This window comes from Taudactylus pleione, unplaced genomic scaffold, assembly GCF_031769625.1.
Source record: "Taudactylus pleione unplaced genomic scaffold, aTauple2 ptg000456l, whole genome shotgun sequence".
Classification (NCBI taxonomy): Eukaryota; Metazoa; Chordata; class Amphibia; order Anura; family Myobatrachidae; genus Taudactylus; species Taudactylus pleione.
In genome coordinates, this window is record NW_028284858.1 from 594,058 (window position 1) to 611,593 (window position 17,536).

The window sequence follows — 17,536 nt, forward strand, 5'->3', positions numbered from 1 at the left end:
TTTCTGTTATATGGACTTCACAAAGGAGGTTGGCCAGCAAACAAACAAACTTTGGCTCGCTGGCTCCGTATGACTTTTTCTCAGGTCTAGAAACAGGCTGATCTACCAGTTCCTAATAAGGTGACAGCATATTCCACTAGGTCTGTTGGATCATCGTGGGCGGTTAGACATGGCGCCTCGGCTGAACAGCTCTGCAAGGCAGCCACTTGGTCTTCCGTTAATACGTTTATCAAAGTCTATGCTTTTGATACGTTTGCCTCCCAGGATGCTTTCTTTGGGTGGCGGATTCTCCTCTCTGCGCAGGAGCGTCCCCACCCTTAAGGGAACTGCTTTAGGACGTCCCCAAGGTAATTCCTGTGGACCCTATGGAACCCAAAGAAGAAATTAAGAGTTATGGTATAATATAGCTTTGTTAACTCTTTTTCTTCGAGGTCGACAGGGCACCCACTCTGACGCACCTGGCCTCAGTTGGGATCTGTTCTTTAGCCTTATTTCACAGATTCCCTCTACGTGTGTTGAGTGTTTCTTGTGTACATTGTACTTCCTTCTCCACTCTCTGGGGTAAATTTACTAAGATGGGAGTTCTATTTAAGAAGTGATGTTGCCCATAGCAGCCAATCAGATTCTACTTCTCATTAATCTAGCACCTTCTAGAAGATAATACCTGGAATCTGATTGGCAACATCACTTCTTAATAGAACTCCCATCTTAGTAAATGTACCTCTCTGTCTCTTGCCATTAGGCCTGTTTACAAACTGAATGCTTGTGGCTGGGAGCGGTGTATATAGGGAGCAGGTCCGGTGCATGCTGAGAGCCCCAAAGCTTTGATGTTTGGTGCATTGGATGCGATCCAACTACATACCCCCAAGGTAATTCCTGTGGACCCTATGGACCTCTAAAAAGAGTTAACAAAGTTATGTTATACCATAACTCTTGATTCCCCCCCCCCCTTTTTTGCCAGCTACTATGTACATAGATATGAGATGATTCAGAGACCATTTCACACACTTTCAGGTTACAGCTCATTTGTACACTTGTTGTTCAATATGCCAAAGAGTGTACTGCTTGTATGAGCGTATGTTATGTGCTTTGCAGAACGTGTGTTATCTTATAAATATGCTCTGATGATAGTATGATGATATGCTGTACAGTCACAAAATAACAATGAAGCATCTTTGCTGCAAGGGTAGGCTGGAACCTTTATTCTGTTGGGAAAACTTATTTCTGGTCATCTCAAATTTGTGTTTCAGGAACCTTCAATGAAAAATACTTGAAGTGTGTGATGGATTTATGCTCCCGGTCTGGCAATGACTGGTATAGAGTTTATTTAATTCGCAAACTGGCAAATCTGGATGGCATTGACACTGTTCAAAGGCATTTTAAAGATCCTCAGTTAGGATGGATGTTTCCTAAAAATATGTTAAAAAAGAAGGTAAAAAATGTTTTTTATGCAAAAAAAAAATATATATATATACAGTATATATTTTGCTCACATGCTACTCTCTGATGTTGTATTTTATGCATTTGGTCCAATGATGATTGTGCATTTGTTGTTGCAGAACAATCAGACAAGTCATATTGACCAGTTCTTGGTGTGTGGCCACAGCTACAAAGGTCTGAGAGATGGTCTTGGTAGAGCACTGATTGAATGTAAAGAAGAACGGATTGTAACAGCCATACAGGTATCCAGTGTTTCCTTCAGGGGACCTGTCACCTATACATTAAATAAAGCAATGAGTAGCATATTTTTACACAAGCCCCTCTATAATCTTTGATATTAATCTTTGAATTCAGGGATCTGCAGCAACAATGTAACGTTCTCCACCTAGACACAGCGATGTGGGTACCTATGGTGGCTTGGTTGGGTCTTTTGCTCTAATCGTCATTCCACAACCTATCAGATTACAGTTTGGGCTGACCCAAAAAGCAGCCACATTAGGGTCTGAGATTCTTTGGAAACTATCCCTATACACATATATAAAACGAGGGAACATATGTAATTATAGTAATAGACATTAAAAAATTTAAATTTTAAAAAAATTAAATTAAATTAAAATAAATTAAAAAATGTCGGCATACAGTGTCCTCCTGAATGGAAGAAGCCACCACTGTAAGGAGAGCCTCGGCAGATAATGAGGGGAAGTGGACCAGCCATTTCATTAGACCTATTGTTTTCTTACAATAATCCAGGGGCTTTATCCGGAAATCGTAATGAAGAGAAATAGCTGAGGGGATCAGAACGTAAAATATCAAAGGGATCATGCCAATCATGGGGGGGGGGAGATAAAGCAGCATACAGCAGTACCATAATGGTGTGTCTGGGGAAAAGCCAGTGGGAAGGGGGACACAGCATTATATAAGTGCAGTCTAGAATTTTAAACACAACCTAAACCTACCCAATCTCACAGAATGAAGGGGTAGGACATAGGCAAACGGAGGGGGGGGGGGGGGATTCCGTCTGCCTGGAAAACCCCCCTCCCCAGCACACATCATGACCACAATAGAAATAGTAATATAATACAATGTTACTAGTGCTGCATGTTCTTCTCAGAATCACAAATGAAATAATTAGCACCACCTGTGGATCTTTTAAAATGTGTCAGCCAGTAATAAATATACCTGTGCACCAACTAGGAGATGTGGAAAACATGCACTGTTACGGGTGCACTGCTATAGACCATCAATAGGGTTAATTATTATTACTGTATAATAATACACTATCCAGTACATAAGGAGACCAATATGTACATATATGTCCAGGGCAGTGCTAGGTTCTTCTGCCGCTCCCCCAGACTCCCGAGTTGCTCCAATGCTCTGGAATGATGCCGACATCTGGAAAAAAAAACATTCTGCTCAGACAGGATGGACCTACTGCCACTGTGATCACTGGTCCTGTACATGCTGGAATTATGCAATACAATATACTTTGTATGATGCATAATAAAGCTGGTTAAGTGCTAATTATACCATATGCGCACACAGGGGGGGTTTCTGAGTACCTAGAAACCCCCCCTGGCCGCCGCGCTGCTAAACTATATATATATTTTTTTTGTAAAGAGAGGGAGCACCGGAGTTCAGGTAACTGTCCCTGCTACTATACTAGGTGGGCTGACAGAATGTAGGGGGAGCTGCAGCGCGCAGCCCTTCCCAGGTGCAGGCGGTTGCCATGGAACATTCTGAGAGGCTGAGCTGCCGCCGGGTGTCTCACAGACTGTATTCCCGGCGCTCTCTCTCCTGCAGCAGCAAAAGTGTCTATCATGTGGGGGATCTCACCGACTGTATTCCCGGCGCTCTCCCCCCGCAGCCGCAAGTGTGTTTATCAATTGTGGGGGTCTCACTGAATGTATACCCAGCACTCTCCCACCGCAGCCGCAAGTGTGTTTATTACTTGTGGGGGTCTCACTGAATGTATACCCGGCGCTCTCCCCCGGATCCGCAGGTGTGTCTATCACATGTGGGGTTGCCGGAGGTGAGGAGGGAGGAGTTGTCTTTGTGAGTGTGTGTCAGTGTGTAGTCTTTGTCAGTGTGTGTGTGTCAGTGAGTAGTCTTTGTCATTGTGTGTGTGTCAGTGTGTAATCTTTGTCAGTATGTGTGTGTCAGTGTATAGTCTTAGAGTGTGTGTGTGTCAGTGTATAGTCTTAGATTGTGTGTGTGTCAGTGTGTAGTCTTTGTCAGTGTGTGTGTCAGTGAGTCTGTGTGTAGTCTTTGTCAGTGTGTGCATGTGTGTAGTCTGTCAGTGTGTGTAATAATATAATATATATATATATATATATTTGTATGTTTCTAACTCAGTCAGCATAAAATAATGTGGTATATTACTGAGACCTCTTTATGATTTAATTTCATTGTTATGTAAGGAAACATTTACTGGTTAATACAATTTTCTTGCTTAAATTAGATGCTCATTGTTTCTGCTTCATGTTTGTCATTGTTCTTCGTGATTCTTAACTTGTCTCAGCAGCTAAAGTTTCATAGACCTGTGTAACTTGTGACTACACCATAAAAAGGTCCATCTTACCTGGCGCACAGACTCTCCCATATTTTCTGTTCACATGATTTCAGTATCTCACTCTTAGTATGTGGTACTGTACTGCATGTGGAATATATTTGACACCTACTGTATTTTTGCATTTATCACGTTGATGGCTAGTAAAGGCAAAGGCTAAACCTAAGCTTGCTGTGCAGTTTGTGTGCATATTATATATGTATATATATATATATATATATATATATACACATATATACATATACATATATACATACATATATATATATATTGGAAACCCCCCTTTCAAAATGCTGCGTTTGCCACTGTATACCCTCTTCATGGACTGGCCACACTCACTCTAAAATCAAGAATTTGGAAACCCCCCTCTAGAAATCCTGCGTTTGCCACTGTAGGACGCCATGCCTGCTGAAAAGGTCATTTACCCACTAGGGGAAGATGAATAATAAGTGATATGAAGGTCAGAAGGGGATTCTAGCCCACATGCTGCTGGACCTCACAATCGGGACATGGACAAATGCAGTCAGCTGCATGTCGGGCAGAAAAGCCTGTTCTAAAGGGGTATTAGATTCATAAGTTTCTGTATTTATTCATTCACTCTCGGAGATACCACAGCTGGGCCTCCTGGTTGTATGGAGTCATGTTCCAAAAATTAAAGTCACCATGGGATTAGACTCTGTCATTTAATGATAACCCAGTCTGGGCTTCCTGCAACCACACAGCAATTTACAAAATATGGTGTCTATAGAGGAGACGTCTCTGCTTGTCAAGGGCAAGGGGGTATAAAGATTGGCTTTAACCAGTTATGACAAGCACCGAGCAACCCAAATCCCCCTTTCAATAGAGCAATCAATTTACTGAGGTTGAAGTGGTATAGCTGGGACAAAAGCTTAGGCACTTGCACATGGAGATATGGGATAGATTGAGTCACACACAAAATTTAAGTCTTCCCAGCCCAAGAGGGACGGAAGGAACCCGACCGAAGCCAGAGTGCAGAGGCTTATTCAAATAGACCTGATACCTAGACAGTGTCCAATAGAGTCAGTCCAAAATATTGCCTACAAAGGATGCTAACCTTGCCTCCACATTCCCAACGCAAATACCTCAAAGGAGCTGCCAAGTATGAAGAATAAGTTGCATGGGATCAAGAATGAAATATAAAAACATTGGGGAGAAGGGACACCCCGGGTGGGTTCCCTGTGACGTTACTTGTTCATCAGCTAGACAGTTGACTAACAAAAAGGTTCTAAGGTTAGTCTATAAAAAGCCAATTAAATCAATAAAGGCTGTACCAAAACACCTATATTGTAACAAAGCATACATGTAAGGCCAAGAACGGACGTTCTGCCGCTTCTTCCTTAGCAAGTATGAGGACGGAGCCGTCCTTCTGTATGCAGGAAGGCTTTCAGCGCTGCGATATGCTGTATAGTAACAGTGCCATTAGGCCTTGCCTTCATGCTTCATATCTGAAAAGTACTATTTTGAGGTTTACTGACTAATTTATAGTGCAATAGTGCTACCAGAATGTTCCACATCTTATGTTTCCTTCAGGAATGTAAATGTCCAGACCGTGACCTGGCTGTGTACATGCTCCTCGCTGTATTCCGGGAAATAACCGCGTGCCACACAGATCAAGGAGCTGTGCCTGTAAGTGTTATATTAATGTGTTCAACAGTCCTAGATGTGTCCTCTTTCTACTAGCGTGTGATGTTTCTCTGCTAACATGTGATGCTTCTATGCTAATGTGTGATGCTTCTCTGCTAACATGTGATGCTTCTCTCTGCTAGTGTGTGACTCTTCTCTGCTAGTGTGTGACTCTTCTCTGCTAATGTGTGACACTTCTCTGCTAACACGTGATGCTTTCCTTCTAATGTGTGATGCTTCCATGCTGACACGTGATGCTTTCCTTCTAATGTGTGATGCTTCCATGCTGACACGTGATGCTTTCCTTCTAATGTGTGATGCTTCCATGCTGACACGTGATGCTTTCCTTCTAATGTGTGATGCTTCCATGCTGACACGTGATGCTTTCCTTCTAATGTGTGATGCTTCCATGCTGACACGTGATGCTTTCCTGCTAATGTGTGATACTTCCATGCTGACACGTGATGCTTTCCTGCTAATGTGTGATACTTCCATGCTGACACGTGATGCTTCTCTGCTAACGTATAGTGGTTCTCTGCTAACACATGATGCTTTTTTGCTAACGTGTGATGCTTCCTTGCTGACACATGATGCTTCCTTGCTAACGTGTGAGGCTTCCTTGCTAACGTGTGATGTTTGGCTATTTTAAGTTATCTCCCATCTAACATATATTTTTACTAATGTTTCCCGATATAGGAGCAGGAATCTGTGAAGACATATGTTAAAAGAGCTAAAGTTTTTCAGGAAAAATCCACTAATGAATTTTTGCAGTCGTTGCTTAACAACAGCCGACCATTCCTCCAATGTTCCCCGGGCATGACCAGCTCTCATGCCACTGTGTACGGACTGGTCACACACATGGCTGCTGTGCTTCTTACAGGGAATAATCGCCTCCTTGCTCCACTGAAAAATCTCTCCTTTTCTGCAGCTAGAATGCAGGTAACTTACTGTATGTGTGTGATAGGCAAAATATATATTGTGTATCTATCTCTAGTTACACATAGGGTCTGATTCAGAGATAGATGCTAATGCTGCCGCTCCTGCGAATGTCTGCGCAGCAGCTTTGCGAGAATATCCAAATGTTGATGCCGCCGGAATCTGTTTGAGACGTCCTCTGGGGCCGTCACAAATGCAAACGTCTGCATACTCACATGTAGCATCGGTTTCAGATCTTTCAATAGCCAATGAGCCACCTACTTATGACCATTATCTATTCACTTATTGGCTTTGCCGGTCTGTTCGATTAATCCTTATTAATCAATTTCATATTAATATTGTATTCTGCAAACTATGTGATGTTTTACTGTTTTTTTTAAATATTGGATTATGATATTATTATGTCATTATACTGTATGTATTATTAAAATGGCTATTTCTCTGCCAGATAACAGTGCTCCATATAGGTCCTTTGGTTTTATTGGAAACATTTTTGGAGGGTCAGCTCTCAAGCAGTGGGGTATAATTAATTAATAATAAAAGAGTGAATAGCTTCCAATAGCGCCCTCGAATTTGTTTTGTCCACAGCCTTCAATAACTGCCTTCTGAGTAACCCTATGGTTGTGCAGAATGTGACACGCCCCAAAAAACGGTCCCGTCATGCGTTTTCTCTGCCACCTCCCCGTTGGCGTTCACAAACTGTCTCTGCCTGTCAGTCACTTGCGAGTAAGTCCTGTGTGCAACCGGATGACGGTAATGAAACTTGACACATGCACAGTGCGACTCATATACATGTGCAGATTACCGTTAATCGCTCAACTGCAGGAATAGCGCCAGTCTCTGAATCAGGCCCATAGTGCATTAATAGTGACAATATACTGTATGGTAACATCCATAATTATGTGTGATATTGCTTCCAAAGTGTTCCTTCCGAAGTGTATTCTTTGTCTCTGAAAATAAAATAAAAACACTCAATAGTGTAGTATGTCCCCCTGAGGAAGTCCCAACAGGACAAAACGCGTCGGAGCTCTTTAATTCTGGAGACACTTTTATGATGTATACCCATGTGGTCCGACTTAGCACTGTGAGACTCATTCTGGCCAGAAGTTTTTTCACTCTTGTTTGTTTTATCCTATGGATCTCAGATAAGCTTTCTACAGTATACTTTTTTACCCATGTATGGGCATTTTATACTGTGTGTTTAAAATAAATAATTATATGTTTAACGTATTACACTATTGCACTGTAAAAAAAAAAAAAGAGATATACCGGTACAAACTAATCAACAGTCATCAAAAGTGTCATCTGTACTGGAGCTGGTTTGTAGAATCGCAGAGAGTTTCATTAAAGGCACCTTATATTTATTTATTTATATTTCATCACTTAGCTATAATATCTAATTGGAACATAGTGCCCGATTCAGACCCATTTGCTAGACTGAGTTCCCACGCTGCTGGTCGATTTCCGCTAACTGCACATGCTTATGCGTCGCAGTGTGCGTGCGCGAGCCAGTCATTGCGATCGGGAAGCGATCACCCAGCACACACATACGGCCCGCTAGTTTGAGTGAAAGAATGAGCCGTTTGCATTTGGTGACAGGGGAAGGACCAGGAAAACGGGGGAGTGGTGGTGCGAACGCAGGCGTGTCTGAGCGTCAAAACGGCATTCTTTGGGCGTGCATAATTAAGACGCAGCGTTATTGTACACATCACCTGGTTGTTTAAAACCCTGCAGCACTCGCAGTGCTTGCAGTAGGATAGGGTCAAGCACTGCGTATGCCTCCGATGGTTCTCGATGTTACCGATTGTTATATACACTTCCTGGAGATGATGTGTGTAACGAAGGGCAAGTGGGCTTCTTAACACAGGCCTGCGGTCGCACGCTAAGACATAGTGGGCGTACTGATGTTTTGCTGTGCGATCGCAGGATTTGCATACTCGGCCTCCTGACGGCTGCGTGCAAATAGGTCTGAATCGGGTCCATACTACACTATGGCGTATTTTTCTTGTATTTTCGGAGATTCATTATATAATTTTGGATGTTACCACAAACTGTCACTCTTAATGCTTTATGTGTGGCGCCTCTTGTTTCCCTGTTTTTTTATTTTTTTATTATTTGTTTCTATGAATTAGTTTTGTACTGGACAGGTGTAATATATGAGGAGACATATATTATTCTGTATGTATATATGTATTTATATTATTTTTCTGATCTAATTTTACAATTAATAAGTCACTACATGCTCCTTAAAATAATATAATGCTTTTTATTTTTAGAATTCTTATTTGCCTACAATGCCTGAGGACATGCTCGTCCATGCTAGGAATCTAATGGGGGCGGTGCGCTGGTATCGTAAGTAGGATTCTTTTGACTATCTATCAGGAATTCCGTACTTGCTGAATATGTAACTTTAGCCGTTTGGGCTGGAAATATAATAGCAGAGACTTTTCAGTATCACTACCGATTTCATCTTAGAAAATCAGTTGGTGTTATGAACCTATTAACTTGTGTCTTTTCTTACAGGTTGTCCCAACGGTCACTATTGTACTGTTGGAGAAGTAAGTACACAATATAGGCACATTTATCGATTTATTTACAATGAACAAATTATTTTATCTGCTATGAGATGGGAAGATGAACCTTGTGTTACACATGTAGTAAAAGTCAGGGAATTATATTGACTATTATGTGCTCTTGTACAGGCCCAGATCTCAGTGCTATTATTTTACCACAGGGTCACTGCTGTATGTGATAAGTGATATAAACAAATCTTTAATTATCTAAAATACGAAGGTGCTGATTACAAAATATGTTGCGAGATTTGAACATGATTTATCTCTGCTGAATGTTTTGGCAGTGTGGTCAGCCAATGGAAATAAGTCGATGCATAGACTGCGGTGCCCCCGTGGGAGGACAGAACCATGCTCCAACACAAGGATTTCAGATTATGCAGTAGGTTTTCTTTCACTTTGCAATCTTGAATTAGTGTCAGTAATTTTATTGACTAGAAAGAACCGATGGGAGATAATTGAAAACATGAACATATCACTATTGCTGACATGGGCTCAATAATATTTTCATTAAAATTGTAATTTGGCAGAAATAACGGCAGATAGGCTAAACTCTTGTATTGATCCTATTTTTTTTTTTTTTTAAATAAGGGAGGATAATGTTGACAGGACACAGACTGGACATGTGTTGGGAGACCCAGCACGCCAGGCGCAGAACGTAGTTCCAGACCGAGAGATCGCTGTCCCTGTATTTATTTTATTAAGGATGGTAACGCATCTGTCAATGCTTCTGGGATCAGAAGAGGATTTACAGGTACAAAATTTAGGAATACCATTCATTGCCGTGGAGACATATGGCGAACCCCGTGTTAGAGGGGGTGCAACGATGCCTGGTTGTGGTAAAATTACCTTTAAAAAAAATCTATGTGCTGTGGAGGGGGGCAGTTCCCATTCTCTTTCTTACCTGGGCCTCTCAGACAGGCCAGGGTAATTAATACCCGCCCTGACCCCGATACCAATATACAGATGTGACTTTTTCCATGTGGGTCGGTGATGTAGCACGCCACGACACGCATGCCACACATAGGCGCCCGCTAGCTGGTGCGATCCATGCCACAGCGCGGCATACTGCGCTGTGTGGGTGTGCGGCAATTCGCATCCCGCGTCTCCTGGGCACGTTTGCCGCTTATGCGGCCAAGATGGAAAAGGACACATCTGTATGTGTAGGCTTTACCTGCTTAGGTACAGAATTTACAAGGGGGATACAAGGATGGAAGTCATACTGTGGTCAGACCACCTAAAGCTGGCTATGCATAATCTGAGAAGAATGTAATTTACGGCTTCTTTCTCCACTTACCTTACTGTACCCAATAACAAGTCAGAGATTAGAAGCATCACTTACTGTACATAGAACGTGGAAGGCACAAAGGAATTAGTAAAGTTTAATTACACTTACTCTTGAGGAATCACTATTCATGTACACATCTGTATCAGTCTGATTCGCTCTTCTCTTGGTAACAGAACCTGAGCCGCATTGTGAAGCCACAAGTTCAAGACGTTAGACGTTTCCTTTTCCGGCACATTGAAAGAGATCTAGAATATCTGAAGAACACTCTTGGAAAAAGTGCTGATGCCACCACAACTGTTGTACATCTTGTATTTTGTCAAATGCTGAATCCACAACAGTCTGGACACTGTAAGTGAATATACTTTACATTTCTGTTTAGGGATTGCTATATTAACAGTCCACAGGGTAGTTTGAATGCACAGTAGTCAGTCATATAGGTAGATATTTACCATGTTACATACTTGATTTCTCTTTCATCCATGCTGGGGGTGCCTTTAGGCTGTGGGCACATCTTCATACTGGCATTGTTTGCAAAGTAAACTTCTCCTCTCCACATCCCACCTGGACTAACCCTGCACGGGTTGTGACTGGTGCAGGGTGGTAGGATAAAGAAGTCTCACGTTTTCACTGAATACTTAGTGAAAAAGAGCTGCAACTTTTTTTTGCATTTATTGTTTTACAGGTTACTGGCATTGTTTCTGTGAGTTTATAGAGGAATACTTTCAGGTGCCAGTGCTGGTTTTCTAACACTGATGGACCCACCAGTAAGTCATGGCTGGGACTGGGCAGCCCTGTCTCTCTCATGCCGATTGAGACATCGCTTTTTTTTTTTTTTTTTTTTTTTTAAATTGAGTAAATTTTTATTGGTTTATAGAAATACATTAACAAATAACCAAACAAAATATATATACACATACACATAAACATATATATATATAAAAAAAAAAAAAAAAATACCACACTATACAAATATTGGAATATTGTCAAAAATAACACCCGAAAAATTGGCAAAATCAACTAGATCCCAACAAATTCTCAACTTATCACACAGCACATTACCTCCAACAAAGTAATAATCTACCTAATTATCCTAACAATAATATACCGGTCAATCATTAGGCAATGCACGGGCATAACAGGATTTAAGCCAACTGCTCCAGATACGTTCATACTTCTTCTCAGCTTTGCGACAAATAAACACATGTTTTTCATGTTCAACAGTGGTACGGACCAAGGACAGCCAAGCATTATAATCTGGTCCTGTAGGAGCCATCCACGACCGAGCCACACATACCTTAGCTAGTGTACACATATTGACAATGTATTGTTTAAGATATCTGTCCACTACCTCATCGTCCATAGAGCCTAAACAGCACGTCAATGGCGTAGCAATACCTGTATTGGACAAAACTCTCAGAACCTTATTCCAAAAAGTGCTAACCACCGGACAATCCCATAGAAGGTGCCAGAAAGTACCGCTACTAATTTTACACTTAGGGCATATGTCAGATGCTCTCCCCCCAAATCTCAGCAAACGAACAGGAGTTAAATAGGTACGGTGTAAAATAAACAGTTGAATCTGTTGAAATCTTATAGAAGTTGTGGAAATACGAGGAGCTTCTAGAGCATTATCCCATTCCGCATCACTTATAAGGCCAATATCTCTCTCCCACTTTGATCTAAGATGTGGTAAACTATCCTTATGATAAGAAGACAATATATAGGAGTATAAGTAAGAAAGCGTCTTCCGGGGACCTAAAGATAAAAGGAATGACTTCAATGGGGATATTTGAATTAGATGAGGGCCATCTGAAAATTGAGCCGAGAGAGCATGCCGTAATTGTAAATATCTATAGAAATATGATTGAGGGAGATGATGAGCTTCTTGGAGTTGTGCAAATGATTTAAGAATTGAAGTGTCATATAAATGACCCAATGTAGTTACACCGTTAGAACCCCATGTCACCTCAAGCTGTAAAGAGGCCAGTTCAGGTAATATACGATAACTACATAGAGAAGTGTCTGGATCTAATCCCGTAAACTGTAGAATACTAGATACCAATTTCCATATCTTAATAGCTTGCATCAACAGGGGAGGGCCTTTCTGTATAATTCTACCCGCAAGCAAGGCCTGCAATGGTGTAAAGTTAGGGAAAATCTGAGAAACCAACAAAACGTGCAGGGCATTAGGGGAGTCATCTTGAAGCCATAACTGTATATGTGCCATCTGCGCCGCATAATAATAAAATTTAAAATTTGGAAGAGCCAAACCTCCCCCAGACCTAGATCGGGTCAGAGCTGCCAATTGAATACGTGGTCGACGATTCACCCAGACCAATGAAGAAAGAAGACTATTCAAACGCCTAAACAATGTATCTGTAATAAATACAGGAGAATGCTGCAAAACGTACACAAATTTTGGCTTCACCACCATCTTTATTAAGTTAATTCTACCAGTAACGGTAAGAGGGAGCCGGCGCCAGGACTGAAGTTTGCCCTTTAAGTAGACAAACAGGGGCTCAACATTCAATACTATATAGTCCTTTGGGGAATTAGTTATCCAGATACCTAAATATTTAAATTTATTTACCCAACAGAGAGGGAGAGTGACAATGGGAACAGTCGGATACAACCCCCTAAGAGGAAGGATAGATGATTTGTCCCACTTTATCTTAAGACCAGAAAAAATACCAAATTGTTCTATGACTTGAAGAACCACAGGCATAGCTGTTACATAGTCAGACAAAAAAAGTAATAAATCATCTGCATATAAGGAAACTTTGTCCATTCTATTACCCAATTGTAGACCTATAATATCATGGTGAGAACGTATAATACAGGCTAACGGCTCAATAGCCAATGCAAACAGGGTTGGGGACAAGGGGCAACCCTGTCTTGTGCCCCGAGACAGGGGGAAGGATGGGGAGATAAACCCATTCACTGACACCCTGGCAGTAGGGTTCGCATACACAAGCTTTACCCATTTCAAGAACACCGGCCCGAACCCAAAACATAACATGACCTCCCACAGAAAGGGCCACTCCACAGAGTCAAATGCTTTTGCAGCATCTAATGACACAATAACAGAGGACGATTCTTCGCCATGGGAGGCCTGTAAGTGAGTGTGCAGCCTTCTAATGTTCTCCGACGTCGACTTGCCTGGCATAAATCCTGATTGGTCTGGGTGAACAATCGAAGTAATAACAGTGTTTAGCCGAATAGAAAGGATCTTAGCCAAAATTTTGGCATCTGTGGGAATTAGAGAAATTGGCCTATAGGAATCAGGGTATCTAGGGTCCTTCCCGGGTTTAGGGAGCACAACAATTATGGCTTCAGACATAGATGGAGAGAACAAATTATCTTCATAGAGCCCATTAAACAGATCTAAAAGTCTTGGAACAAAGATACGAGCATGTTTTTTATATATCTCTATGGGAATCCCATCAGATCCGGGTGCCTTGTTACCGGGAAAGGAACTAATCGCAGCATCTACCTCCTCCAGGGTCAACGGGGCATCTAAATACGCCCGAGCCTCGGATGACAATTTTGGAAGCCTAGCAGAAGCAACATATAATGACAAAGCATTCACGTCCTCAGTCAACTGTGTTTGATATAAGTTTTTATAAAATAAACTAAAAACCTCTGCAATATCTTGTGTAGATGTGACCATAGAACCCTCAGGCCCAATTAGTTCCGAGACAACAGCAGAAGGACGATCAGCTTGAACCAAGTGTGCCAAAAAACTACCAGTTCTGTCAGCCTGCATATAATATAAATGAGAACGGAATAACAGTCTACGGTTCATTCTATCTGTCAAATGATCAGTCCACTCTGTCTGTGCAGTCAACCATTTTAAACGTGAAGATTCCAACCTGTCCCCCAAGTAATCCAACTCAAGATTTCTACAGGCCATCTCCAAAACACGTTCTTTTTCCCTATAAAATGTTTTTAATTCTGCTACCCTTTTGATCAGAGACCCACGTAAATAGGCCTTGAAGGCGTCCCAAACATTAGCTACAGAGGCAGATCCCAAATTGTCAGTGAAATAGCCATCCCACATAACTTCCAGCTCTGAACCTGCACCCATTTGAAAAAGCCAAGAGGGGTGTAGTTTCCATAAACGGAGACCTCTAGGACTACACATATTCAATTCTACTAGAAGTGGTGAGTGATCTGAGATTCCTCTGGCTTTATATTCAATGTTAGTTATATTAGGTACAATAGATGGGGACACCAGGGCCAAATCCAATCTAGAGAAAGAGTGATGCGCGGAGGAAAAACAGGAGAATTGTTGTACTCCAGGGTGTTTAACTCGCCACGCATCAACCCATCCCAAGTCAGTTACAAACTTAGCAAAGCCCTCACCACCTTTAGAAAGAGAACTTGAAGACTCACGCCACTTATCCATAGACTGGTCCATTATATTATTGAAGTCTCCCAAACAGAGCACTGGCGTATCTGGAGAACGGGCCACAAATTCAGCAGCTTTTTTTAAAACGTCATATGAAAAAGGAGGGGGGATGTACACTGCTAACAATAAAATGGGCTTAGAATACAGTACACAATCCAGAAACACATATCTGCCATAAGGGTCAGTTTGGACCGCAGTAAAAGAAAAAGGGACAGATTTATTAATAAGAATGGAGACACCCCTGGATGATGAAGTATGCGAGGAGTGATAAGCCCATCCCACCCATTTTTAGAGCTAGTACCTTACTCCCGACCAAATGCGTCTCCATTAGACAAGAAATATCAGGCCCATATTGCTTAATCATTTTAAAGACCAAAGAGCACTTTAAACGATCATTAACCCCCCGGACATTCCATGTTAAAAGTTTCACCATTGTAATACATTGAACTATAAAGCATAATTGAAGTTACCTTAAAAATAGTGTGGTACAGAAAAAATAAAAAAAAACATTTGTAAGAAAAAGACTGGACAACCCATCCAAAACCACCCCCCACCCTGTATACCCACCCGAACTTAGGCATACTTAAACCCAAAACTAAACTAAACTACACTAAAACCCACAGGATACAACTACTCGATCCTTATAGGCGTAAAAGGCACTGGAATAAAAATAACCACCAATGCAACGGAACTCTCCGGCCATATTTTGACCGAAATATCAACATAAACAACAAAAGAAAAAGAAAAACCCTACCAGGAAAAAAAAAATAATATATACCCAGTAAGGGGAGCGGGACATAGAACAATATCCAACCAATATCACAACATAAATATTATTATAGAAATATAAATATTGGAATATCAGAAAAAGGCCTATTTAATGTCGTAATGACACTAGCAATTTCTGGCCATAAACAAATATAATCAGCAAATGCAATCAGTACAGTCATTCCGGTGCCATTTGCCTGTTCCCAGGAGATCTCCGGTCCAGCCACGCCGCAGCCTCCCGTGGTGTAGAGAAAAATTTTGACTCTCCATCCGCAACCACTCGCAACTTAGATGGAAAAATCATAGCGTACTGAAGATTTAAATCCCGGAGACGACGCTTTATTGGAAGGAATTTAGCTCTGTCTTTTTGGACATCCATTGCAAAATCAGGAAACATAGAAATTTTTACACCGTTGCGTTCCAGTGGCCCTTTAACTCGAGCCAATCGAAGCACAGTATCACGATCCTGGTAATGAAGAAATTTGGCTATAAATGTGCGCGGTGGAGCGCCAGGCGGCAGGGGACGGGTAGGGATCCGATGCGCTCTCTCCACAGCAAATTGGTTAGTAAATGAGTCTCTGCCATATGTATCCCCCAACCACTTCTCAAGGAATGTTTCAGGTGAAGACCCCTCCTCTCTTTCCGGGAGACCAACAAACCGCACGTTATTGCGGCGCAGTCTGCCCTCCATATCGGAAATTTTATGCTGCATTGCGGACATTTGGGATGTCAGGGAGGCCACTTGAGCCCGTAGTGGGGTCTGGGAATCTTCCAGATTAGATAGACGTGTTTCTGCCTCCCCGACTCTTTCGCGGACCTGCTGGAGACCTTGATGAAGAGAAGATATATCGGATTGAACTTTCTCAATCTTATCTGCCAATTTAGTCTCGCAGGAGGTAACTGCTTCCAGCACTTGTTGCAGCGTAACTTCTGGTGATGAATCTGACCCAGATGCAGCAGGGGGAGGTGGGGTCACAGACTTGGATGTACCCTGGGGATCACAACACACTGGGGGCACAGGAGTAGAGGAACGGGCAAAGCGTTCCAGTTTTGCAGCAGCAGCAGCAGCATGACCTGTTTTCCCCATAGTATTAATATAATGTAGGAGAATAATGTAGGAGACTAGTTATAATATATAAATGCACAGGTAGTGACACAGCAGCAGCAACAGGCAGAGATTCCTCCAAACTTAGAAATCACTTACAAGGAAAGAAGTGTTGCTGAGTCCCACAGTTGCAGAGCTGACAGTTCTTCACACAGAGCAGGGAGAAATAGTGATGTCTGGCAGAACTCTGGCAGTATCAGACTCAGAGATAACCTCCCTGACCCTGACTCTAAACACAAGCCTGGCAAGAGAAGCAGCTCAGAAGCTCCCAGCAAAGCCCCCTTGTCAGGCACAGACAGGCTGCATAATACAGAAGCCAACAGGAGAGGAGAGGCCTGGGTGCAGCTCTGGAATCACAGATAGGCAGGCCCAGGGAATGCAATGGAGGCCCTCAAGAGCCACTCTCCTCACTCCACACAGCTCCAACCAAGTCAGCAGGTTCCTGGCAAGGTATGTGAGAGACAGCAGGGTAGTAAGGTTGATATAGGGCTCTCAGGAGGGTTAAGCAGGATTATCAGCCGGAGAGCTCAGAGTCCCTGTGTCCTACACTATTGCTGCCGTGGCCACGCCCCCCGAGACATCGCTTTTTGGACGTCCACCTCTAGCTACCAGACTTGCTTGGGAGAAATCTCAGTATTTGAGGATGCAGTCTGGAGAATTCCTCTTTGACATATCAGTCTCTCTATCAGCCTTATGGATGTCAGGGTGTCTTTTTTTTCTCTGTGCCACTCTTATAGGTAAGGTTGCCATTGGCTGGTGCACATCCTCTGCAGTCATAGTGTGTCCGTCACATGGACTGGCAACCCCA

At 42.3% G+C, this 17,536-nt stretch overlaps 1 protein-coding gene across 1 annotated transcript in view; it reads left to right on the forward strand.

Annotated features, from left to right (window-relative positions):
• Positions 1-17,536, forward strand: part of RNF213 (ring finger protein 213) — a 282,285-nt gene that overhangs the window by 241,967 nt on the left and 22,782 nt on the right. Inside the window, exons 48-56 of the mRNA XM_088448501.1 lie at positions 1,251-1,432; positions 1,560-1,682; positions 5,558-5,653; positions 6,347-6,589; positions 8,863-8,938; positions 9,110-9,144; positions 9,444-9,538; positions 9,748-9,910; positions 10,618-10,792. Coding sequence (XP_088304627.1) covers positions 1,251-1,432; positions 1,560-1,682; positions 5,558-5,653; positions 6,347-6,589; positions 8,863-8,938; positions 9,110-9,144; positions 9,444-9,538; positions 9,748-9,910; positions 10,618-10,792 — 1,188 coding nt within the window. The remainder of the gene's footprint in view (positions 1-1,250; positions 1,433-1,559; positions 1,683-5,557; positions 5,654-6,346; positions 6,590-8,862; positions 8,939-9,109; positions 9,145-9,443; positions 9,539-9,747; positions 9,911-10,617; positions 10,793-17,536) is intronic.